The 26,566-nt window shown below is 34.3% G+C and overlaps 1 protein-coding gene across 1 annotated transcript in view; it reads right to left on the reverse strand.

Moving 5' to 3' along the window:
• The window catches only part of FAT4 (FAT atypical cadherin 4), a 173,623-nt gene that overhangs the window by 81,875 nt on the left and 65,182 nt on the right, over positions 1-26,566 (reverse strand). The window contains exons 2-3 of the mRNA XM_027064111.2: positions 15,681-15,812; positions 1,155-1,416 (exon numbers count right to left, since the gene is read on the reverse strand). Of these exons, the coding sequence (XP_026919912.1) occupies positions 1,155-1,416; positions 15,681-15,812 (394 nt within the window). The remainder of the gene's footprint in view (positions 1-1,154; positions 1,417-15,680; positions 15,813-26,566) is intronic.

Raw genomic sequence — 26,566 nt, forward strand, 5'->3', positions numbered from 1 at the left:
CTTATGCCCAGGGGATATCACTTGATAGCTCATGGGGTCATTGCTGTAATTAAGGCAGAAATAAACGTGATGGTAATTTCATGAAGGACGTGCACAACTCATGTTGGGGAGGGAAGAGAAAACTGCAGTGAGAAGTAGTCTATAAATATTTAATTTCTTTGTCAAATGAGTTTCTGTAACATATGCCTTATTACGCAAAATCATTCCAAATGTAATTCAGAATAAAATTTCAATTTTAGATAAGAATTTCCAATAATTGAAATGAAGCGTACACACACTGAAAATATGGATATTTAGTACTCAAACTCAACAATCACAACATAATATGTTCAAAGAGGCAAGGCGACAATTCAGGATTGAGATTCCACTAACACTTATTGAGTACCTGCAATTTCCCAAGCCCCGTGTTAGCACACTATGATATATTCTCCAAATTAACCTTTACTCTAATTCCAACAGGAATTATTATTTCCATTTTATGGAACTTGAAATTAAGGCTAAGAGATATGAATTAACTTTCCCTGGGTCACACAGGTTTTAAGTGTTAGAGGCAGTATTCACAGGTTTTCATGTGTTTTTCTTTGTGCTTTGTACACATAGCACTATAAGTATATTAGGCACTTTTACAGTATCCATTTATTTTAATTTTTGTAATCAATTTAAAATATGTTAAAAATAAAGATGCAGTCCTGTCCTGCAAATGCATTTCTAAAGTACATTAATTCAGAATGGATGCAGGGGTAGCAAAGTACAACATATTAAATGACCAGTTTCTTAGAGGTCAGCATTTAGAAATATTAACACATAAAATGTTTAAGTGGGATGTAAAATATCACAGAGTATAAAGTGGAAAAATAGTATCAAAACGGTCATTGACAGAAAATTAACAACTCATCACAACTACTTTCAGAAACAGAAATATTTGTAATTAGTAATTAGATGAATTGCTAACTTCATTTGTTCTCCAAAGTCTAGGAATTCACTTGGGAACTATATCAAAGAAGGTTAATTAAAAGACTAAAATATCTAGCACATATATTTTTATACCTAGTAGTATACAATAAAAACTAGTTACTTAAGAGCAGTCATTACATATCCCATAATTTTAGTCAAAAGTGACTTTGGCAAAATACACTTAAGGGTGTGCCGCTTACCTGGGGTTGTGTCTTCTGGGATGTCAAAAGAGTACACAGGTCTGGAGAACTTGGGTGTGTGGTCATTCACATCACTGACAGTGATGTTAATTCTCATATCTGAGGACTGAAGGCCATCATCTGCCCGAACCAGCAAGGAATATTTGGAACGGCGTTCCCTGTCCAACCGCTTGGTTGCTATCAGATCTCCAGATTCGGGGTCAATGCGGAAACTGTCATCAGCTCCACTAATGATAGTGTACGTGACCAGAGCATTCGCACCCTAAGAAAAAGACCCATATCTGAACGTGTTAGAAGTAGAAAAGTAAGAGCACCATTCTTTATGTTGAATATGTATTTGACAAAGTGAGGCTTTGGGCTTTCCTTTATAAGATATTAAAAGATTTCAAAAGATAACCACCCAAAGTAGTATATTACATAGTCTTTCAACACCTATCCATTAAATAACAGAAAATATCAGCCATCAGTATAAGATATATATCTTTTAACTCATAAAATATACACATAAAAAAGGCAAATTGTCGCTACAGAAAATACAAATGACACCACTACTAATCGCATGACCAGAGGATCTGCTATAGGCTTGCTCTGTGCCAGGCACTGTGACAGCATTATGTATGCATTATCTCACTTCAGTTCATGACTCCATGAGGTGCCATTTCACAAATGAAGACAGTGGATTCTGAGATGCTAGGTAACTTACAGAGTCACACTGCATCAGTTAGCATGGATTTCAAATCCAACTCTGCCTGACTCTGAGTTCATGATCATTCTGATTCAGTATGAGAAGGTAATTAAATGAGGCAAGTACTAAATGGGGGAGGCTTTAAATAACCACTGTAAGAGCCAAGTTGATTTCTTTAAGGAAGATAATAATGGAGAATGTGTATGGACTGAACTGGGGTTTGTAGAATGGCTTCCTTCTTTTTGTTTGTTTGTTTGTTTGTTTGTTTGTTTTTGTAAGGCAAAGTCTAAGGGAATATTTGAGTTTAAGCAAAAGTGCAGAAGAAAGGAAAATGATGTGTTTGGCTTACTCATTGTTAAACAGTTTGTTAGAGGAAAGAGTTTAAATGAAAAATAGAAGAAGGTCAAACCAAACTCTTGGTTTGGTTATGGGTATATTTTGGAGAATCTCAACTGCAACACAAATTGGTTTGAATTTTATGGCCAAGAAAACACTAATCTTGGCTTAATTGGAAGCAATCTTTCAAGGCTGTTGATAATGTAGGAGGGACTAGAGTGGGAAGATGCCAGAGAAGGGAAAGAGTGAGGAGAGTTTGGACCCAAAGGACTGGGGCTTCATTTCCTCTAGGTGAAACCTTCTACAATCTATATGGTTTGAAGTTCCAAGTCCATGTTCTGTAAAATGAGAGCGGGTGATTTCTTGTGTTCTCTTAGACCTTTGAGCTGTGACCCTCAAAACATGAAATCTAAACTAGAAAGTTAGTAGGGGACATGAAAAGGTTGAGAAAAACGGTACATTCATTCAGTGTTCACTAAGTGCTAAACACTGCCCTAAGCTCATCACTTGATGGGCACTCACTGAGTTTAAAGGGCAGGTTTCAAGAAAGATTAGATATTAGCAAAGTCAAAAATAAAGAAGTTTAGAAGAATTAAAATTAAAGAACCCATGTGGACTTGATGATGGGGAATGCCGACCTCCTAGTATTTTAAAATATATTCTACATATATTATTTCAAAACATATTTGGTAATACAGTATTTTAAAACATATATTAAATATAAACTTGACAGTACAATGTTGAAATTATAAGCAGTTTGATTTAGATATTTCTTAATTATATTATAATTAAAATACTACATTGAATATTATATACTGCACTGGATGAGATTTGATGTTTTTGGGGTTGAATCTCTGCTCCACCTTGGTCCTTATACTTAGCCCCAATGAGCTGATGTTTCTTTACTTGGACAATCAGAATAATAACATTACCTGCCACATAGGGCTACTGTGAAGATTAAATGAGTTAATACATGTAAAACACCTAGAATGATCCTTCAGAAAGCAGGTAACAGTGATAGCTGTTATCTTTATTCCTGTTTTTATATAATGGATTAAGTTCATTTGATGACTGAGATTCCTGTAAATGAATACTTTAAATGAAAATACAACTGAGATGCTATATATTGCAGGGAAAAAATATGTTTTCTCATTTCCGATAACACATACATGTTAAGTTTTGACACTGACTTATAGTGTCGGAATTGTTGACTTCAAACAATTACTTTTTTACTTAAATATACTTACATAAAATAAATATCTTTTTTACAATTATTAAGCTCTAGAAATTTATTTATCAAAATATCCGGGATAAGAACTCCCAAGAAGGATATCGGGAAAACCTGAAATTTAGGATTTGTAGACTAGAAGTGTGGCATGCTGGGAGACCACAGCACCCACGGTTTCCATACATCTTTTCCTCCACAGATTAGATGTGTTTTATCCTTCATTACCAAACACATAAGGGTATGATTTCTATAAGCCAAAGACAAAAATACTCTTTCAAAATACATGTTCAGTGGGATTGGCTATATTTTTCTACTGCATTCTTCAAGCCAATCTTAAAATTTAGTAAAGCGAATGCCTCAAAGCACGTTTTAATTTGGTAACGGAATAGCTGAGTTTAACACAAAACCACATGTATCTTGTATATTCAGGTGTACATGGAGTATCTAACGTATTTATTATAATTATATGGTTTAACAAAAACATTCAAATAAGAATTTTAGACTTCTAATCTGACCACATTCTGTACTATTCATTCTGTTTCACTAAGAGTTCCATTATTCCAGTAAAGCAATCCAGGTATGAAAACAGCTACATTCAATTCTTACCTATTAAAATGGTAAGTGTTTGGAAATTAGAGGAAAGCAAAGAAAAAAAAAACAACTTAAAGCTATTACACAAATGGTTTGAAATTTAGATATGTCCTGTCTATATAGTGACAGTCATAATTAATACTCCTAAAGTTAAGATAATTCTTATGAACAGAAACAAAGGCATCAAAATATGTTGATACAACAATCTTTTTATATTCAAAATCAGCTGATGCAGTGAATTAATAGCTCTAGTGAATGTCTGAAAATGTCTGGCCAAGAGTAATGACTTAATTAGGTCTTTTGAAAAGTCTATTTATTTAATATCTAAAATATGCAGTATCAGCAATACCACAAGAAACAAATATCGTATTTCAGTTGCTGTGCAGTGGAAATAATGCTGGTTGAAAACATGCTACTCTCCTGAGGAACCACAGAGACAAAAGCACGTGGAAGGAATTCTAAAAGTAAATAGCTATAAATTGCAAATGCATTTTACAACCTTAAGTAGTATTTTCAAAAACAAGTATGGTACTCTGAAACAAAGCTTGAGTATCCTGGCCCATTACAAGCATAATAATTCTGTTTATAAAAGGAAACAAGAGACTGACAAAGTCATGTGCTTCTGAAAGATGTGTATCTTGGTCCAACATATGTTTCAAATGATATTTAAATTAAGTTCAACATGTACATGTTGCTTCCTAAAACTGATTCCTTTACCCAGGCATTATTCTCCAGTGCCCGACTAGAGTTTCTCTAACATACTAATACTTAGATGTTTGATTTAGTCATTAAGGAATTGTGTATAAATAATAATTTATTGACACATAGTTTGCTAATAGCTTACATAATATTAGTGTTTTAAATAATTCTATTGATCTTTTAAGACCAATCCACTGGATAATTGTGCAACAATTTAATGCTAACTGCAAAGCTAACTAAAAGAAATCCCTTGCATTCAATATTGAATTCTATTCATACTAGAGGAAGAAAAAAACAGCCATGATTTGGTGAGAGAAAACACTTCAAATATATATACATATATATTTTTTTTTTCAAATTCAACTAAGAGGTAAAAATCTGAGGATAGAGTAGAAAATAGAATGAAGGTTTATCTAAAAGCATTAATATTAATTTTTTGCAAGCCACTCAAAAAAGGAAACAACCAGATTCTGAATGCCATAGAAAGCTGAAGTATCCATTCCAGCTGGCATAGGGCCAAAGAAATGTTGATTCCTCATGTCATGAGTTGACAGAGTCAGCAATCATTTAAAGGCTCCTAAAAATTTTTAAGAAAAAACATATTCAAGAAGGAAAGCAACCTCATGAGCTTAATCCTTAAAAACATAGTAGTCCAAGAGCAGTTTTACAGAAATATCTTCCTTTCTTTTAAAGTTGTAGGTAAACCTCCTTCCTCCCTCCCATCTTCTCCTGCCTTTCCCTCCCCCCCCCCCCATCAAGAGATTTGATTACAAAGTACTTGGTGATTTTTATTGCCTTCAGGCATAAAACTCAACCTCCATTTCCCTTTTCTGTACAACCTTACACTTTCCTGTCCATTTAACTCCACACCTTGTCTCACCCCAAATGCACTTCTTACTTATCCTAGATATCATCATTTTACATTTCAGTAGCTTTTAATACTAGGATGTCTAAGTGATAACACCTACACAGTTACTTACATTTTTTTTTTTTACTTAAAAAATAAGCTCAATAGAAATAAAACAAAGTGCATTAAAATAATTTTGATATAAATACCTAAAGACATAAGGACCTTCCCAGCTTTCCTCAGATCTCACTGTAAATATAAACATCTCAAAAGATAAACTTGAAGGCAAGTATGCATGCACGTGCACACACAGCAAAGCTAGATGGAGAAAAATAAACAGGCAGGCAGCACTTTATTTGTAGTAAACCTTATTTGTCATAACTTGAAAAAACAGAGAGGCATATAAAATTATAATAATATAAACATCATAGTATTGTTGTCTCTTTCAAATAATTAGTTCTTAAGAGAATAGCATATCCCATTAGGATATTTTTTATCATAATTAACATGATTATTGCTTCACTCTTTGAATAAACCACTTAAAATACAGGAAGTTTGTTTATCTCATTCCTATTGAAAGAATAACCAATAAGAGTCATTACAGTTACAATTATTTAATGTGAATTGTCTTTAAAAAAATTCATTAATGTTTATTCACTTTTGAGAGAGAGAGACAGAGTGCGAGTCAGGGAGAGAGAGGGAGACATAGAATCTGAAGCAGGCTCCAGGCTCTGAACTGTCAGCACAGAGCAAGACGCAGAGCTCAAACCCACGAACCATGAGATCATGACCTGAGCCGAGGTCTGACATTTAACCTACTGAGACAACAGGCACCCCACGGGTGCTTTTTTTTAAATTTTTTTCTTTTTCTTTTTTATTTTGTTTGATTCTTCACATATTTTTTTTCTTTTTTGGTTTTTATTTAAATTCCAGTTAGTTAACATACAGTGTAGTATTAGTTTCAGGTGTACAATTCAGTGTTTCAACACTTCCACAGAATACCCAGTGCTTATCACAATACGTGCCTCCTAAATTCCCATCACCTGTTTAACCCATCCTCCCACCTACCTCCCCTCTGGTAGCCATCAGTTTGTTCTCTATAGTTAAGAGTCTGTTTCTTGGTTTTCCTTCCTCTTGTTTTTCCCTATGATTATTTTTTGTTTGTTTCTTAATTCCACATATAACTGAAATCATATGTTGTTTGTCTTTCTCTGACTGACTTATTTTGCTTAGTATAATACTCTCCTGCTCTACCTATGTCATTGCAAATGGCAAGGTTTCATTCTTTTTATGGCTGGGTAATATTCCATTGTGTATGTATGTACACACACACACACATCTTCTTTGTCCATTCATCAGTTGATGGACATTTGGGGTCTTTCCATAATTTGACTATTGTTGATAATGCTGCTATAAACATTGGGGGGCATGTATCCCTTTGAATTAGTCTTTTTGTATTCTTTGGGTAAATAGCTACTAGTGCAATTGCTGGATCATAGGTTTACTACTTTTCTAAATAAAAGTTAATCAAATTTTATGAATTGAGCTAGCCAAATATATATTATCAATGAAGAGTTTTAAGAAAATGAAGTATTTACTAAATAATAGCTGATATATCATAGCTATAAATAATAATATAGTCACATAACTTTTAAGGTAGCTGGAATTATGAAAGAAAAATTCTTAATTGTTAAAAAGGATATAGCAGGCCCAAATTAGAGTCCCTTGTGCTAAGCCTTATGTTAACAAACCAAGACTTAATACTTAATCTATTTGCAGTTTCAACTCCTTGAGGAATTTAACTTTTAACCAGTCAACATGGAATTACCTGGTCAGGGCTAGTGAGATAATCCACCCAATAGACCCTTTCTGCTCCCCTCAGGAAGGTGACCTTGCCTAAAACAATACATTTGCTAATAATTTCCTGGCCTTCTCTTGGCCACTCTGCAGTAACATCTGATTGCTGCTGGCATGTTAGGAGGCACATGTTTGTCTTGTTTTGTGTAGATAAAAGTTATTGTTAACAGGGATCTCAGAGGCCAAAAAGCTGCAAAAATTGGTGGGCATGGGTCAAGCACTTAAAAGCTATTGTATATGCTTACCACCTAAATCAAAGACTCGTCTGTTAGAATAAGTTGGTCATGGAATGAATGAGTTAGAAGGACACTAAACCATCTGCTAATCTCAAGCAAATTTCCATGCAATGAGGTACACTGCACAGTCACCAACCCAGAGCCACATCTCTTTTAGGTATTAGTTTGGCTCCGAGAGACCCAAAAGCTTAGCTGAAAAAAGTAATTATAATAAAGTGGGATGTCTAAAATCTAAAGAGTTTCTGCTACTTTCCGGCACACCTGTTTATTTTATGTCTAAGAACTATGATCCTGGAAGAAATAACCATCTACAAAAACAGCAAAATCTTCTTAAGCTTGTTTTGTGTTCTGAGAACTTGGCTTGGTATCTGTCACCCTGGGAGCCCCAAGATATGGTGGGGCAGATAAGTGGGTCACACCCAATTAGCCAGCTAGATATGGCTGGACAAAAAAATGTGGGTTAAACCCCCTTTGCAGCTAGGGTCCCGCCAAACTGCTGCCAGCCCTCAAAGTAATTATAACCTAGAATTACAGTGGCCATTATGAGGAATGTTCCAATTAGGTAAGATCATTTAAGAAGTGTGTTTAAAAGCTAAGACTCCCAAATCAAAGAAACAGAATGGAATACCTATTTAATTGGCATACAAAAAACCTCCAAAAGTCTCCAAATTCCAACATAGCTTCATTAAAAGATTTGTTGCAAAAGGTTAATGAAAAATTCAAGATACAAAAGGTACCTAAAAACAAAACAAAGCGACAACAACAAAAAATAAGGTTGATGTAAGTCTCACTGCTTCCCTCTATTCTCCTTTATTTGAGTACTCATTCTAGTAATCCTGTGTCTGAATTCCCTTAAGCAAAAGCAAAAGTATGCCAAGCGAATGACCCTAAAGACACCACATGTCTACTCTTGAAGGAGGGCTCTTTGCTAATGGGGATCTCCCAAAGTTGATGGAACTCTGAGGGATTTTCTGGTAAACTGCTGTTTTTCTCTTAAACAGCCAAGGGAAAACCTAAATTAAAATAATGAAAAACCTTGCCAAATTCTGGTAAAATGCTACAGATGGATCCTGGAAAAACTGGCGGAAGCCAGCTAAGGGTAAGAATTCTTGCCAGAGTCAGCTCTCCCAGATCTCTGTCTGTAGTGCCCAGCATAAGGAGGAAAACAAAATATCTTATACATCCTCTTCGGGGATGCCTCTTCATTCCCAGGGGTTATTCAATACTGCCAGAAATATTTACTGTTTGTTCCAGCTAAAAACTACAAAGTAGTTCTGTGGTCAGAAATTGGCCAAATTGTAGGGCCTGAAAGAACTTTTTTTAGGCCTTCTCCCCTACACTAAAATAAAACTATGAATCCAGAAGGAAAGAAAACCCTTCTAAAGCCCTTGTAAAAGAATTTATGGGTAAATCAACCTATGATGTCATTTAAGTTGCAATCCAATTCTTTGAAGAATTGAGAGCAACTGTCCTCATCTTACAAATCTTTGCAGAACTAAAAATGTAGCTCTAGAGACAGTTGAAGGTTCACTTACTCTTTTTTACCCATCCCAAAGAATCCCCTATTTATCTTAAACTCTCATTTTCACTGTGCCTTTGACATGTAAGTGTTAATGTATAAACTTTGGGGAGGTAATTCTTATCAGAATAAAAAAGGGGGAGAAGGTCATTTAGATTTTGAACTAATGGGAAATTTTAAGTATATAGAAGCTATAATGTGTCTTTTTTCTATATTTATATGAGTATATATGTATAATATATATTAAACTTAATTTTAATAATACCATCTGGGAGTAGAGAATTCCACCACCTTTACCTCCAGATAGTATTATTAAAATTAGTTTGTGAACAAAGCTATATTTATTTGACTTAAGCAAATATGTGCTTATACAAATTTAATATTCATAAAAAATTCAAAAATACAATGAAAACTGACTCAAATGCTTTTCAAATCCATGTGATCTAGGAAAATATTCAGTAATAAAGCTAATTCAAGTTTGTTGGTTAATTAAAATATACATGTCCTTAGACTTTTCAACATTGAATATAATACAGTCATGCAAATTTTATTTTACTTGGATTTATTAATCAAATAAGGTCATGTTATCTGTCTTATAAAATTTGTCAGCAATAAAAATAACTTGTGATGATGAAATTTTCATCAATCTAAATGTAATTGTTAAGAAACAGTAAATAAAATAGATATAATTAGTATAAAAAATTTTAGGTAATTTTTTTAGTTTCCTCAAATCTTTTTGGTAACCTGAAACCTTAAAGTTTTACTTGGTTAAGTTAAATGATGAGTCAAGTTATATTCATTGAATATCCAGATCATTTCCAAATAAGGCAAAATACTAAAACATTAGTTATTGAACATGAGCTTATCCACTTTCAGCTTCCTTTTACAGAGAAACTAAAGATAATTAGGTCTATTAGTGAACATGTTTATGCTGTGTTGAGAAATTTTCTATGAGGAAGTGCATGTTTCTAGAAATTATAAAAAGTGTAAATCTGCCAATCCATAGAATGCTAATGCAAAAGACAGTTTATAATTGCTTACTTCTTAGTTTTCATTAGAAATCAAAGGCTTCTAAGCATTATAAATTCTAATATATGTAACTAAAACTACTAAAAACAAGGGAAAGGAATTTCATGTGTGACCAACACTGGTTAAGATTGGAATGAATTTAATTAAGCAACTGAGTTCTAATATCAAAAGTAAGCTGGTGCAAAATTAGAATTTTGTTTTCTGGGGGCGCCTGGGTGACTCAGTTCGTTAAGCATCTAATTCTTGGTTTCAGCTCAGGTCATGATCTCACAGTTTCATGAGTTCAAGCTCCCTGTTGGGCTCACTGACAGTGAGGAGACGGCTTAGGATTCTCTATCTCCCTCTCTCTCTGCCCCATCCCCCACTTGTGCTGTATCTGTCTCTCAAAATAAATAAATAAACTTAAAAAAAAAGAATTTTGTTTCCTGTCTGTTAAAAAGACAAAATTTTCTTGGTCCAGTGGTCTATTCTTGATAAGTGATTATAAAAAGAATTTTCCTTACTGTTCAAATTAACATGCCTAAAAAAAACAAGAATTCTATGTTCTGTCAAAATAATTTCCCATGTTGTTTTTATCAAGTTTTTGGTTACTGAAACCTAGGACTCTCAATTAAAAGAATTAAATTTTTCTCAGAACCATGAGGTCTTCTATATTTGCTTATGAAGTCTTCAATTGTCACTGGTTAAATAAATAACTGAATATTATTTCATAGTGACATATAGTCTTAATTGCCCAAGTATCTTAAAACCTTTTTGATATTTTTTGACAAACTTCCCCGAAATAAAATTCTAAACCAAGTCTTTTTGACCTTGAATTACTTTGGGATTTTCAAGAGGGTCCCTGAAATATCTCAAAAGATATGATCTCTCTCCTTATAAAAAGATATTAAAGTAGTTAAGTTTAATTAATATATTAAATTATTGTCAAATAAGAAATAATACTAAAGAATTTTTAATGCTATATTTGTATAGATATATGTTATAAGTGTTCCAGAAATAATATAAAATTCCTGGAAACATAATATGTCTTGGAATGTTTTCAGTCATAATGCTAGTTATTATATTAAAATTACATTTAATATTTTACACATAGAAATAAGCATATTTCTTTGTGAATTACATTGTAGTGACCTCTCACCAGATTTTAATCACAGCCATTTTTAAGTCTTTTGTGATTTATAGACAGTTATTTCATTCTGATGCTTTGGCAAAAGTGTTTAATTTTTAAGAAGACTTGTGGAAAGTATTCTAAAATACTGATTTCTGATAAATTTAAAATAAAAAAAAATGGGCAAGAATTTCCAGAGCTAATGAAAAAAAAGCTGGATTCAATTAGAACAAGTATTAATTACATGGAACTAAATGAACTAAGGAGGATGATCATAATTCTTCATGACTTTTGTTTAAAACATTGCCAGTTCTTTAGTGTTTTGTTTTAATAGATATAAGAAAACTTTTTTCTTTTCTTTTGTTTTCTTATTTTGCTTTTCTTTTTTACTATGGCCTAGAGCAGATTGGTAAAGTATACCTTTGTAACTAAAGATGAAACGTCTGCTTTTTCTCCCTACCTGATCTCTCCAGAATTCAGAAACTATTTTTCTGGCAATATAATTGTTTCATGCAATATTGTTATTTGTTTGCATAAATTCAATGAGGATCCATTCTCTTTTAACAGGACATAATTGGAAATAGTCATAATTGGAAATAGTCTAGTCAAGGCTTTTACTAGAATGTCATATTTGAGAGAGATGTGTGTACATTCAGATATGATCAGTTTTAAGGAACTAGGTTGACTTTATGGAGTCAAGATATCCCCTTGGAAAATTGTCTTTGTACCTTGCTTCCAAGGTTTCAGCAAATTAATCTTAAAAAAGATCTTATATGGTCAGAGCACCTGTGTGGCTCAGTTGGTTAAGCATCTGACTCTTGATTTTGGCTTGGGTCATGATCTCATGGTTTGTGAGTTTGAGCCCTGCATTGGGCTCTGCGTTGACCTGCTTGGGATTATTTCTCTCTCTCTCTCTCTCTCTCTCTCTCTCTCTGCCCCTCCCCAACCTGTGTGAACTCTCTCTCTCTCTCAAAATAAATAAATAAATTTTAAAAAGAATAGCTTATAGGGGCAACCGCTATTTTGGTTGCACTTATGTAAATAATCATAAATAATGCACTTATGTAAATATGCAAACAAATTAGTTTTACTGCAATTATCTTTTAAAAATGGGAGTAACTGTAGAAAGAAAAGTATGTTTGTTTGCATTTTTGTAGATATTGGATTCTAGATTCTATTGGATTAGATTCTAGACTGTTAATTGTGTTTGAGGTTTTGTCATACACATGTAAATACTAGATCCTGCATTGTAGCTTCCTCAAATATCTGGCTACAATTTACCAACGTAACATTTCCAATTCTCTCTCATCTTTCTGATTTAGACTTGTTAAGAAATGAGACTTCCCTTCAAACTCCTTGGGAAAGACTGTATCAGGTCCTTCTCACTACCCAGATGGCAACCACACTCCAGGGACTTGCAGAAAAATAACTTACATTAAAGAAAACTCCACTTGACAACTGGTCTTGCACAAATGCAGGAGACCTCCAAAGTCAAATTGACTAGGAAGAGAAATAGCCAACATCAAGGTAGATGGCTTCTTCCCAAGATGCCAGATCAAGACTTCACATTCCAACTAAACATAAAACTCTCTCTTTTTTTCTTTCTTTCATTTAATATGACATCAGCCTAGAAAAATAATGCCATCATCAGTATTTCCCAGGCCATTGCTAAGGAAGGGAGACTTTGCCTCTTAGGCTGCTGGATTTGTCATTAAAAGCTCCTCTGTATCCATTATTGTCCATTAACAGTGTCACCTTATCAACAATGGTTTATGCCCCTATAATATCTGTCTTTTCTCTATGGTGGTTATCATTCTCCTTGGACCTATGAATGCCTAAGTACCTGGTGCATAGCCAGGCAATGACTCTTAGGTTATCTAACTGTGTTCCTAACTATCCACAAAGACACTTCACTGGTCGGCTCCCCTAGATTTATACTGTTGAGCTGGAAAGGAATTACCAGAAAGAATTAATGATTCAGGATTCACTTCTCTTTGCAGGGCCATACTTCCTTGGTTGGGAGTAAATATAAATGAGGCTGTGATTAGAAACCTTTCCTTGACTCTTGATAGTACTATACAGTCTGCAAAGACAATAGCTGCCCAACAAAAGTTCTTAGACTCTCTGAACAAAGTTGGTCCCTTGAATATTTTTTAGCTGAGCAAAGTCTGTGCTGTGGCTAATATCATCTGCTGCACACTTTTGGAGAAATGGAAACTCAGTTACATAAAATCACTGAGCAAGACACTTGCCTCTTAGAAAGGTGACTCCTTCAGCAGGGTCTTTCTTTTACTTATTTAATTTTGATTGGCTTGGTTTTGGGGACCAACCTATGAAGTAATTTCTAAACATTAGAAATTATCTTGCATGTAATAATCATAGTAATCTCCCTGGCATATTGTATTCTCTGAAGAGTTTTAAATGTATGTTTGGCACTGCTAGTAACCAAGCAAATGATCTCTCTAAGTAAGACTGGAACATCAGAAAAGGAATGAAGAGAATGAACAACTTAAAGTTATAACCTGAAGTCATGGGCTTCACAGAGATCAAGCAAAAAAAAAGTGTCATGACCTATGAATGCCACACAGAGGATTGACAAAAGCTGTAGGAACAACTGAGTGGGATCTGTGAGTGGTGCTGATGCCTTAAATTTTGATCATATTTTGCAGTTAACTGAGAGTGGAATCAAAAGAAAGGAATTGGTAGAAAGGAGACAGCTGTCCCAAAATGGAGTTGCTTATGCTAAATCTCATAGCAATGAACTGAGACTATAATACTTAATCTAACTGCAGTTTCAACTTCCCTAGAAATGTAACTTTTACCAAGTCCAAATGGAATTACCTGGTCAGCACTGGTGAGGTAATAGGAGCAATAGATCCCTCTGTTCCCTTTAGGAAGGTGACCTTGCTCAAAACAACGCATCCATTGCTAAGAATTTCCTTTTTCCACCCCATTCAGCCTTTAAAAACTTTTTCTTTTCTACAGCTTGTTGGAGTTCCTTTCTCTTGCTAGATGAGACACTGCCTGATTCATGAATCATTGAATGAAGCCAATTTAATTCTAATTTTACTTGTTGAGTTTTTGTTGTTTAACATTTTATAAAATTGAGTAGAATATACTGAACTTAAAACACCAAATCTTTTTAAATAGAAAACTACAATTATCTAAATATTTATGTGTTTTTTTGCTTACTTTTCCTTAGATTTTGGCAAAATTTATAAAAAAACTACATCATTACATTTCTGTATTAGCTGTTAAATTAGTCTGTTTTTTACTTATTAACCTTTTAAAGTTAAAGAAATAAATTTATGGAGATCTTACTCTTAGATCAAAAATCAAGTTTGAAGATACTTCTGAAGTTTAATTGAGGGCAAAAAAAATTGAGTCCTCTGGTTTGTGTTGGGGTTAGCTCAAGGTGAAAGGTGATACTGGTGTCTGGGAAGGTTATCTCTCTTTCCACAACACCATCACATTAATCAATTTCTTTACCTAGCAAGAAGGAGAAAGGAAGCAATGGGCTTTTTTCACAGGAAAAAGATAAATTACAAATTTTATAAGTTGTTATGCCATTTGGAGCTTGGTAATTAACTAGCTAAACTTGAAATATAAATATAGAAGACAGTAATCTAAATTGTGTTCCCAAATTTTACATTTACTACTAGATAAGAAATTTCTGTTTATTAACAGATTTGAAAAATCGTTAGCTTGCCTAGATAATTTCTTTAAAATGTATAAGGCTATTATTAAATCGTATATTTTGTTCTATAGATATATGCAAATTAAGTAAAACACTATATAATAGTGTTTTTAAAATATTTTAATTTTAAATAATCAGCTTTTTGCCAAATACAAATAAAAGTTCAATCCTTAGCTGCTAGGATAGCAAATTGGAATGATAAAGGCATAAAAAATATGGCTGTTTGATATTTTTACTATTTGTGAAATTAAAATAATTTGGCTAAGAAATCTAAAGTGCAACCAGCAACTAACTGAAAAATGAATTACTGATGAAAGGAAAATTACCTCCTGGTAGACTCTATCTTAGCCTTCTTATATCACATTTCAACAATTAATATTCTTTGAAAAAGAGTACACGATGCTTAACCTTAATTATTAGGCATTAAAAATGGTCAATAGGGGCGCCTGGGTGGCTCAGTCGGTTAAGTATCCGTCTTCGGCTCAGGTCATGATCTCACAGGTCGTGAGTTCGAGCCCCGTGTTGGGCTCTGTGCTGACAGCTCTCTGCCCCTCCTCTGCTCACGCTCTGTCTCTCTCTCTCAAAAATAAATAAACATTAAAAAAAACTTTTTAAAAAAGTGCTCAATATATGGTAGAAACTTGATAGGTCACTGGGATACTAGATTTCAAAACGAATTCAGGCTCTGAGTTACCTCATCAGCATCCATGGCTGTCAGTTGCATGATCTTAGAGCCATCTCCGATGTTCTCCTCCACAGTAAGGTCCAGCATGTCTGTTGGAAATACTGGTGGATTATCATTAATATCTTGAAGTGTTATTTCAACCTACAAGGAGAGAAATAAATAGCGCATGAAAGCCCCACATGTCTGCAAGGTGCTAATTAAAATGTATACTAAGAGCCCACTAGCTAGGTAGTCCTTCCAAAAAGAACAGAATTTTTATACAGAACATCCAAACAATGAAAATACCCTAGAGAAAGCTATGAAATCCTTATAAAAAAATATAAAATCCAAGTGAAACTCATTTCAAAGGGTTGCCTTGGAGTTTATACTAGAATAGGCCCACTGATCAACTGCTGATTTAATCCCGATTTGTGCACCACTGAAGAACTGCCCAGACTTTGGACCGTCTGCCATTCAACCATGAAATGTCGCCTGACACAAATGAGGTGTAGAATTTCTTCCTGAAATGTTTATATATTGGCAATGTCTGGGGGAAACAAGTTCACATTTTGTTTTAAGAAACCCTCAGCACTTTTCCCTTTAAAATCAACTCCCAACCTGTGGGGAAGAAAAATACACTCATCTTCTTTTCTCTCCCTTTCCACTACTGCCAGCACTTTTTAATGTGACTAAAGCTAAATAATCATTCCTTTCTGATGTCGTGTTTATGTAGATGGAAAATATTAACAGCTTTGTTTGAAAGATCCTAGTCAGAGTTATTTGTTTCCCTCTCTAGGAAAAAATTGTTTAGAAGCAAAGACTTGTGAAGTCTAAATAATAGCTTCAAACCATGTGTTTTCTCTTTTGAGCTAGGTGCTAAAAGCTGAATATCTGATAAGTAAGGGAAGACAGCTGCTAATAAAACTGCAAGTTTCCCCAGTTGGGTCACAAAATTAAGTCATGGAGAAAAATCCATCCATCCATTTAGCTCGGATATAACCAAGACATTTTTCTCATGGGATGAAATGTCATCTTTTATAGTTCCACGGTAAAAACTCCATCAGATCTAAGAGTGATGGAGACGAATATGAAGAGAGAGAAGAGAGCAAAAGAATTTTGATTTTTTTTTTCTGGGAAGAGGTAGAGATGGGGTAGAGGGAGACTGTCCTTATTCTCCGAAAAGGAATGAATGGGAAATAGAGCAGAGCTAGATGAATAAATGGGTGAGCAAATGGTAAAAATAACTCCTTCCCCAAGAAACAATATACAAATTAAGTACTAGAGAATTATTATGCCTCTAGTTGCACCTTTTAATAGGAGAGTTTTGATCATAACAAATGGCTCAAATTAGTAAAGGGTATTGTTGAAACAGGCAGTCTCAGTGGTTAGAAATGTGGCACTTCTAGTTTGGGCTCACATCATTCTCTATACCACTTCCTTTAAAGAAAAGGTCCACAGTATGTACAACTGCAGCCAAGGTCCAACTGCCTTGCACATTTGTAAATAACCTGGATTTTCAAATTAGAAAAACTGAAATTCAGATTCTGGCTCCCCAACTTATTAGTTAGTTGGATAAACCTGAGTGCTTAATTTGTCTGGGTTTCAGTCTCCTCATCTTAAAACTGAGATAATACTATATGTCTTAGAGCATTTTATGATGACTAGACTTCAATGAGGCCAGCAAAATGCTTAGCCAGAGGGAAGTGGTTAATAAGAAATTAATCTTGGGGCACCTGGGTGGCTCAGTTGGTTAAGCAAACAACTCACGGTTTCAGCTCAGGTCATGATCTCACAGTTCATGAATTTGAGTCCTGCATCCAGCTCCACACCAGCACTGTGGAGCCTGTTTAGGATTCTCTTTCTCCCCCTCTCTGCCCCTCCCCTGATGCAATGTGCTCTCGCTCTCTCTCTCTCTCTCTCTCAAAATAAATAAATCAAGCTTAAAAATATTTTTGAAAAAGTTATTCTTGGTTTTCAAGTTGTGACCACAGATCTCAGAGTTCTGTAGAGCTAGGGAGAGACTTTGAGAAAATGACTTAATAAATCAGAATTTCAGGTCCTAAAAGCCAAATTCAAAAAATACAAGTTACTGTTCATCTCTGAAACATATTGAATATGTACAAAGTTTTCATGTAGGAAGAGCTTTGACATACATATGCATATATGTATTTCAAAAGCCTGAAAATGTGAATTTAAGAATAAATGACCCAATGGTCATCCAAAAACATAATCATCAATGTTCTTTAGAAATTAATAATTATCTTCACATTATATGTGTGCACAGTACTCAAAATACTGTAGGAAAATAAATGAAGAATAAGAGGTAACTAACCAAAATACCTCATAACTTAACTCTGACTTTTTAGCTTAATAGAATTTTTTTCAATTCTAAATTGTCTTTCATCTATAATTTTATGACTGAATCTAATTGTAAACCAAGATGCCAACCTTGTGTATGATTGTGTGTGTGTATGAGAGAGAGAGAGAGAGAGAGAGAGAGAGAGAGAGAGAGAGAGAGAGAGGAGAGAGAGAGAGAGAGAGTTTTCTAAGTGTATTTGTGCGAGAATATGCATATATGAGTGTATGTTTATGTAAGTGTATATGAGTGTGTGTGTGTGTGTGTGTGTGTGTGTTTAGGGAAGAACACTAAACTAGGAGTGAGGATAATCCATATTGGCACCAATTAAATATGACATCAAAGATGCATCAGGAAACAGTACCATGCACTAGAAGCATGTTGGATATTCCAGAAAGTTACCTTACTCATTACACTCATTATAAATGGTGAATGCATAAATTGAACACCTTTGTATATTTTAATGGTTATTACAAAATAACTAACATATGTGCAAGACATAGTTTTAGATTATACATGTACACACACACACACACACACACACACACACACACACACATTTTTAAAAATCTTCGAAAGAGCCTTTGAGGAAAATACTACTATCTTCTCATTAGAGAAATTAGAGTTAAAGAGGTTAAATAATTACCCAATGACACAGAGCTAGCACATAAGTTTTCTCTACTGTTAGACAAACCTGTCTCTCTCATGTGTAGGTGTGTATGTTCAATAAACACAATGAATCATATTTGAAAATTATGTCACAGCTATACAAATACATTTTCATAAATGTGCATATTATTTATATCTGGAATCTGAATCACTTACATATGAACTAACTAGACATATAATCTTGGGTCAGCCAACAAATCTCTCTCTGTCAAATTTTAAGAAGAAATAAGACTGTACTACTACTGATCCCTATATACAGCTCTAGAAGTCTTTGATCATGCATGCTCTATGAAATTTTCTCCAACTCCATCATTTCATGTAAAGAAAGACCTTTCCCATTTTACTAGAAAGAATAAATTTAGTTCAATATTAATGAGTTCAAAATTAAACATTTCTGAATATATCTATAATCAGCCAGTTATAAAAACAGATCTAGAACATTTCATCATTGTATTCTGATATATGCAAAGGTTATTTTTTGGATATCACATAGCACCCATTTAATAAGTCAGGCTATCGTTTTTCCTAAAATCAGTGTCAGCTTGCCAACCAAAAAGGTAAGACCTCCATATTTCTTTCTCAGGCTGGGGGGTGGAAATATGGATATTTCTCTTAATTGTCCAGTATCTCTTTGCTATTCCACAATACCTTAGATATTCCTAAAAAGCTTTTGGCATGGTTTTTCTAAGCTCTCTCAATAGCCTGGGGTAATGATTTATGTAGAAAGAGAGGTATGAACTCCTTAGCTCAGGTAGGTCTTTTCCTGCAATCCGTTCACTTTTCCTGATCCCCCGCAGCATGTTTCTACCAAACAAGAATTTCAGGACTATGAACCCTGCTTGCCTATGAGACTGTCACTGATTCCAGTATTTATATCCATTCTATATTTTAAAATCTATCATATAACAGACATATGTTAGTCACTAGAAATACAGAAGAAAACAAGACAGATCACATCTCTTGCAGGGAAGAAGAAGAGTTTGATAATAGAAATATGTACAAATAGAAACATTTACAGTTATCCCTGGGAAAACACACTGTTGGTATCTTGATTCCAAAAGATTTATCTCCCGCACCTAGGATAATTCTTTGAGCTGTCTGCCATCTTGCCCTTGGCAGTTACCATCCTTCTGATGACTCCAAACTCTAACATGTGCTTGGCTCACTCTTGGGTCTGCCACCAACCTAAGAGTCTTACCTTCTTTGGACTAAGATTCAGTAAAATTTGTTTTGAAATGTTATTATACAAAACACAGGAATCAAAAATTGAAAGTTTACAGAAGATATTGGGAAACAAGATTGAAGACTTTATAATTTTTAAAAACTTCTTTCTGTGCAAACCAGATCACTTTAATAGTAGACAGTGACTATTAGTGGTTTATTTTATTTTAAAATTCTGAGATTTTAAAATATTGTTCCTAAGCTAAAAAAAAACATGCTTATATCTTTTTTCCCCAAAGTTTATTGTTTTGTTTTGAGAGAGAGAACACAGACAGAGAGGGACAGAGAGAGAGAGTGAGAGAGAGAATCCCAAGCAGACTCTGAGCTGTTACTGCAGAGCTCCAGCCAGGGCTTAATCTCATGAACTGTGAGATCAGGACCTGAGCTGAAATCAAGAGCTGGTCACTTGGAGCGCCTGGGTGGCTCAGTCAGTTAAGTGTCCAACTTTGGCTCAGGTCATGATCTTGCTGCTCACGGGTTTGAGCCCCACATCAGGCTTTGTGCTGACAGCTCGGAGCCTGGAGCCTGCTTCGGATTCTGTGTCTCCCTCTCTCTCTGTCCCTCCCCCACTCACACTCTGTCTCTCTATTTCAAAAATAAATCAACATTAAAAAAAAAATTTAAATAAAAAAAAAGAGTTGGTCGCTTAACCATCTGAGCCACCCAGGCACCCCAAAAACATGTGTATGTTAAAAAATACATTCCATTCTTTTAAAAGACAAACCAAGAACTACTGCACAGAAGCTAGCATTTGCCCCTTTAGTGTTTACATTTATCCTTACATTTGTTTAAGCCTGAAACAATCAAAATAATTGCATTAAATATTCATTTTGCAAAGATAAAATGAAGGAAAATAAAATAAAATAATAAAGTAAAATAAAATAAAATAAAATAAAATAAAAAGACCACATTTTGAACTCAGAAAATTCCCTTCACAAATAACTATATTTAAAATAAAAACAAAACAAAAACTTATAACAGCTTCGATAATTTAAGTCCAGGCGGTATGTTCAAGGCATGTATTCTGAAAGTTTGTGAAAATTTATCCTTAATGATTAAAGAAACATTACACCAGGAAGATAAGGCACTTGCATATTTTATGCCTGCCTATCAAATGCTGACCTTTGTGCTTAGATAGCTGGTGTTTCAGAAACATATGTGGTTTCACCTGCTACAATTACAAGGGCAGTTACTGTAACTTTGTGGTTGACTTCTTCATAACAAAACATCAGCTGCAGCTAATGGTTGAACCATAGGTATTGTCTTCTGACACCACCTCTGTTCAACCATTTAAAGTCCTTCAGAATAGTGACTTTCTTGGTTGAGACACTTGATCCCTAAGAGCGAAACCCTGGTAAATGGATGATTATATTCAGAAACAAAAACATGACTGAGATTAAGGGGGCTAATGACCAATTAATTTAAAAATAGCCTGCCTTTTGGTAGCTTAATAAAGTTAAAAGTTATATAAAAATATGGCTTTAAGTATTGTCACCAAACTTCTTTATGCTAAAGGAAGAGCCCTTGATAATTCAGCTCGCTGAATAAACAGGTACTTAAAAACAGACAAACAAAAAACTTACTGTGTAAAGAGCTGCTATGAAATGAGTACAATGCTTTCCTCTGATTTTTTTTCTGTAGTATGCAGGCTATAATTTTATTCTACAGTGCATCAAGAATAATATTATAACTTGGGGATTCATTTTTAAGTTTTTAAGTGAATAAATCAGCATACAACTACATAATCAATGAGCAATCATTAATTAGCAATATCAATTATCAAATCATTACATATGTGGGGATATAACTACAAAACATGGCATTTCACTGATTCAAAATGATATTATGAAGATAATATGTTACGGTCAAGGCTAAGGAATTGATTAAAATAGCAAGGTCCTTTATGAACTGATTCTCCAGTTAAATCAATAATTTCACTGAGGTCACTATATCAACAACAATTAAAATTTTTTTTCTTCAATTCATAACTTCTTGCAAGCTAAATAAAGTGGTTATTAATGAATCAGGATGAAAACATAAAACATTTTTTTAATTCAAAACCTTCCTTCAACCTACATAAAATGGTTCTTAGTAAATAAGAATGAAAAACAATCTTTTTTTTTTCCTTTTGGGAAGTTGTAGAGTTCATAGTTCACTAAAAGTTCAGAAATCCACTTATTTGCAAGTAGATGTATTAAAATTTTAGGAGGAATATTAAATATCATCATGGCTCTCTCCTTTATTTTATAGAGAATCAAAAGTAAGGCATTGAAATAGTAACTCATTTATCTAAGCAAAACAAGGTCAGCCTCCTAATTCTAGCCCAGTGATTCTTCCAGAGACCTGTGGAGAGAGCCAGAACCAGAATGCAGACTGAATATGCCTTAGACCAAAGCTTCTAATCTGTGCACGAAGACAGTGATCTTTCAAACAAAATATGCATTTGACAAATATCAATAAGAAAATGACTTTGAAGAAATTAATACATGATTGTCTACAAATACTATTTAATCCACATTTTTTTAATTTTTAAGTTTCTTCATATTTACAGTAAGGGAAAATATTCTGGGAAGGTTTGTTTTATCAATGCCACTGAAACTATTGATCATTGAGCAGAAAGATGGTGGATATATATTACAAGTAAAGAAACTAGCTAAATTCTCTATAGATATCAGCAAAAGTTACTGTTGTTAAAATGTCTACAAAGAATTTGTTTTTTTTCTTAAAAGATGCAATCATAAATATTCATTTCCAGAAATGACTAAAATCTAAACTATAAAATAGTAAAAGAAGATGTATCAAGGAAAATAGTACTTGATTAGTTGTTTTTTAGTGACAAAATATTTACATTATTGTCTTTTAATCTGTGTGGGACTGACACCCCAAAATTAAACTCCTCAAGTAATACTGTTACCTAGATAGCATAAACCCTGACAAAGCATTGCACCAAAAATAATACTTAGAGTTCACATATAAGACTTCCAAAGATATTATGATAATACCATAAAGACTGCATTTCAATACACCTTTTAATTAACAGTTCTGCCAAAAAATATTATTTTAATAATCGTACTTTGTTGCTCTGATTTCTTTAATAAATGTGTGTATTAAAGAAATAGGTCATTGAAAAATCTCTTCATGTTACCAAAGATCATTTATATTGCTCAGATTAGTGCCTTTTAAACTGAGCTTTTGGGAGCAAGAATTATCTTGCTCATTTTCCATTCTTACACCTTATCCATGCCTAACAATTATCTAAGTTATTTGTACATTTTTATTAGAGTACTCAGTTCAGCATATTTAATGAAATAGGTATACTACTGGCATATGAAAGTGTATTGATCAAAGTTGTCTTCTATCACAGTGATTTTTGGAACCAATCCAATCCTATTGATTTCCTTGTTCATTAACATTTTTTTTAATGTTTATTCATTTTTGAGAGAAAGAAACAGAGTATGAGCAGGGGAGGGGCAGAGAGAGAGGGAGACAAAGGATCCGAAGCAGGCTCCAGACTCTGAGCTGTCAACACAGAACCTGACATGGGGCTTGAACACACACACCATGAGATCATGACCTGAGCTGAAGTCGGAGGCTTAACCAACTGAGCCACCTAAGCATCCCCCAAATGATTTCCTAGTTCTTGTATGGCTGTCATGCCATTATGTGTGAATTTGATGATATGAAATCCTATGGCATGATAATTCAATAACTTCACATTCAGGATGATAAAATTAAAAGAGCCTCAGACAGACATCTTATGTATGTTTTGTTCAGAAAATCTCCCAGCTGGGAGGCTGGAATGTAAAATTTAATCAATGTTCATCACTACTTTAGAAATGCTACACTGAACACCACACAAGTCATAAGTAACCATGAAAGAGTAACTAAAAGCTCATTCAAATGTGCATTCCCCTTAATAGGTTATTATAATGTCACTCAAATAACACTTTACTAAATGATGTCCTAGTTTATATTATGTAGGTGCTACCTAAATTCACTGGGGAAAGAAGTCTAATCTTACACTCCAAACAATTTTTATTTCATCAGAGTGAAACAAGATGCTGAGACCTACCACTTAATTTTCTGTAGGCTCAAGTGAGGAGTTGAAGTTGAAAGCAAATTAACCAAGCTGAAATCCGCACCACGACCAGTACAGCCATCACGCCTGGCCTGTCACTTCCTTTGACCCTGAAAAGGAAAACTCCACCTTTCCTGCCTGAGATGAGGCTGTGTGTGGAGTAGGAATTTGCTCTCAGTGCAGTGACAGGCTCGGTGCTGAGGGACAACTTGCTGTCACCGCATCAGGGTGGTGTGTGGAAAGGAATACTCTGGGACTTGATATCAAACATGGGACTTGAGCACAGCATTCATTAGAGGAAAAACATCAGGATAAAAATATCAAAGACATGGCTCAAGTCAATAATCAAATATGTATTTTAAATGTTTGGCAATAGTTTCACATGTTCTGTCTTCAGTTGAAACCAAATACTACATGATTCATTTAATTCAGTGGGATTGACACATTTTGCATGCTGCACAGGCTTCCAATAACAAAGTTTTATTTAGTAAATTTATGACAAAGTCTATACTGAGATTATATAGCAGAAGTTCTAATTAAATTGCAGCAGAAAGTTTGACATTCTACATTCATTTTCTTGCTGAACTAACCACATAATTTCATTTGGTAGAACATATACCTACGCCTTTTTATTTTTTTAAATCTATTTATTTTGTGTGCCCGCGCACATGCACGAGCCGGGGAAGGACAGAGAAAGAATCTTAAGATGACTTTGCACTATCAGCGCAGGGCCCAACCTGGCACCTGCCCTCATGAACCATGAGATCATGACCTGAGCTGAAATTAAGAGTCAGACAGATTAACCAACTGAGCTACCCAGATGCCCCTATCTATGCCTACTTAAAATTTCAAGTTCAGAGCAAAATTCAGTAATCAGGAAAGAGAAAACTCAACATGCACTTGTAACTATCACTCATGGGGTTAAACTCTAAGTACTTTCATTTCTTAACAACAATAAAAAGCTGTATTGCCATGAAAGGATGGTGCCAGGTTTGTTTAGTTCCTTCAGTTTGATTCTTCATTTCTTTCCCTATTTTGGGGTGACCACTGGGAATTCTGCCACCATGAGCCTGGGTGAAAATGTCTCACTACATGCAGAACACTTCATCATGTTGCAGAGCCAAACTCTATTATGGTTTGCAACTGACTCATATTTTAGTTATGAGAAGGCCCTAGCAAAGAACAGTTTACGTTTAAAAGTCCTAAATGTCCGGAATGTAATGTTTGGACTATGTAGGTATGCAAGGTCTAATCATATTCTGTGAACAATGTTTTTAGGTAGTTATTTATTTATAACGCATAATCGACCAAATTCGAAACAGTCTGTGGGAGCTGTAACAATAGCATACTCTCTCATCTTGATGGTATTTCTGAACTTTGGAAACTGAAATCTGCAAGGAAAAGGGAGAAATCAAAGTTTGGAGAAAAGACCTATGATTCCCTGCCATGAAAGACTGGCAGGGGCTAGGTATGACCTTTTAGGGAAACCTGGCAAAGCCACCCCACCCCCCCCAGCATGTACAAGTGAACCACAAACTCTTGAGGACACAGGTCTGTTGCAGCCCCAAACTCTACTGAAGTTTCAGAAACCATCAGAAAGTAAATCTATGTATTTATGTATAGTTTCTCTTTAGAATGACAAAAAATTGAAAAAACTATTGCATTTACTAGAAGATAAAAATCATGTTACCTAATACATAGTAAAGACTGTTTTACTGTGTTGTTTTACAGAAAACACTTTAGTAAAACAAATGTGATGTAATGACAATATTTGAGGAAATGACACTTAATGTGTGAATTAAAAGACTCTTCTTTTTGGAATTGTAGGCCAGCAAATATTTTGTCGTTTTAAACTTTACACCTTAAATTTAAATTATGTGTATATTTAGATACTTGTGTGTTTATTTCACACAAATTAGTACTGTTTCTATTCCATGTTTTCTGGAATATGAGGAAAGAAAGACGCATGCACATTTTAGATTCTTTTTAGTTTACTTTTAAAAGCGAAGTAAAAATAAACATAATGAGTTTTAAAACAAAGCGTATTTCTCATATAAGCTACATGTATGTAACTGTGACCAATTCTATTTCTCAAACAAAAGCAATTACATTAATCTCCCATTGCTAAAACTCTTCTAGCAGTCAGCAGCATATGTTCCTGGGATTTCAATGCATTTCTAACTAGGAAAGAAATCTGTATGAGTAACAGGCAGGCTTGGAGAGTAGCCAGAAATGACAAGAATGGCTAGAAGTGCGGACAAGACATAGTTAACTCCACTCTTGAAACAAAATGCTTTCCATAACTCTATAAATGTGTGGTGACATAATAGAAAGCTAGTTTTGTTGTGCTTTCAATATTGTTCAAATTAGAACCAAATAAGGATTGCTTTTAAGGCAGAGGCAATCATGTGTAACCACTTCAACTTTTCCTGAAATCAATACCGCATAATTTCAGAATTTTAACAGATTCTTAAGAACGCCCCAAAGTAAATGCAGAATAAAAGATCAAGTTAAAATATGTGCGGTTGCATATGAAACTTATGGAAATTTTTATACTATCCTTCAAAACAAACACCCTACAAAAGCATCCTG

This window comes from Acinonyx jubatus, chromosome B1, assembly GCF_027475565.1.
Source record: "Acinonyx jubatus isolate Ajub_Pintada_27869175 chromosome B1, VMU_Ajub_asm_v1.0, whole genome shotgun sequence".
NCBI classification, from domain to species: domain Eukaryota; kingdom Metazoa; phylum Chordata; class Mammalia; order Carnivora; family Felidae; genus Acinonyx; species Acinonyx jubatus.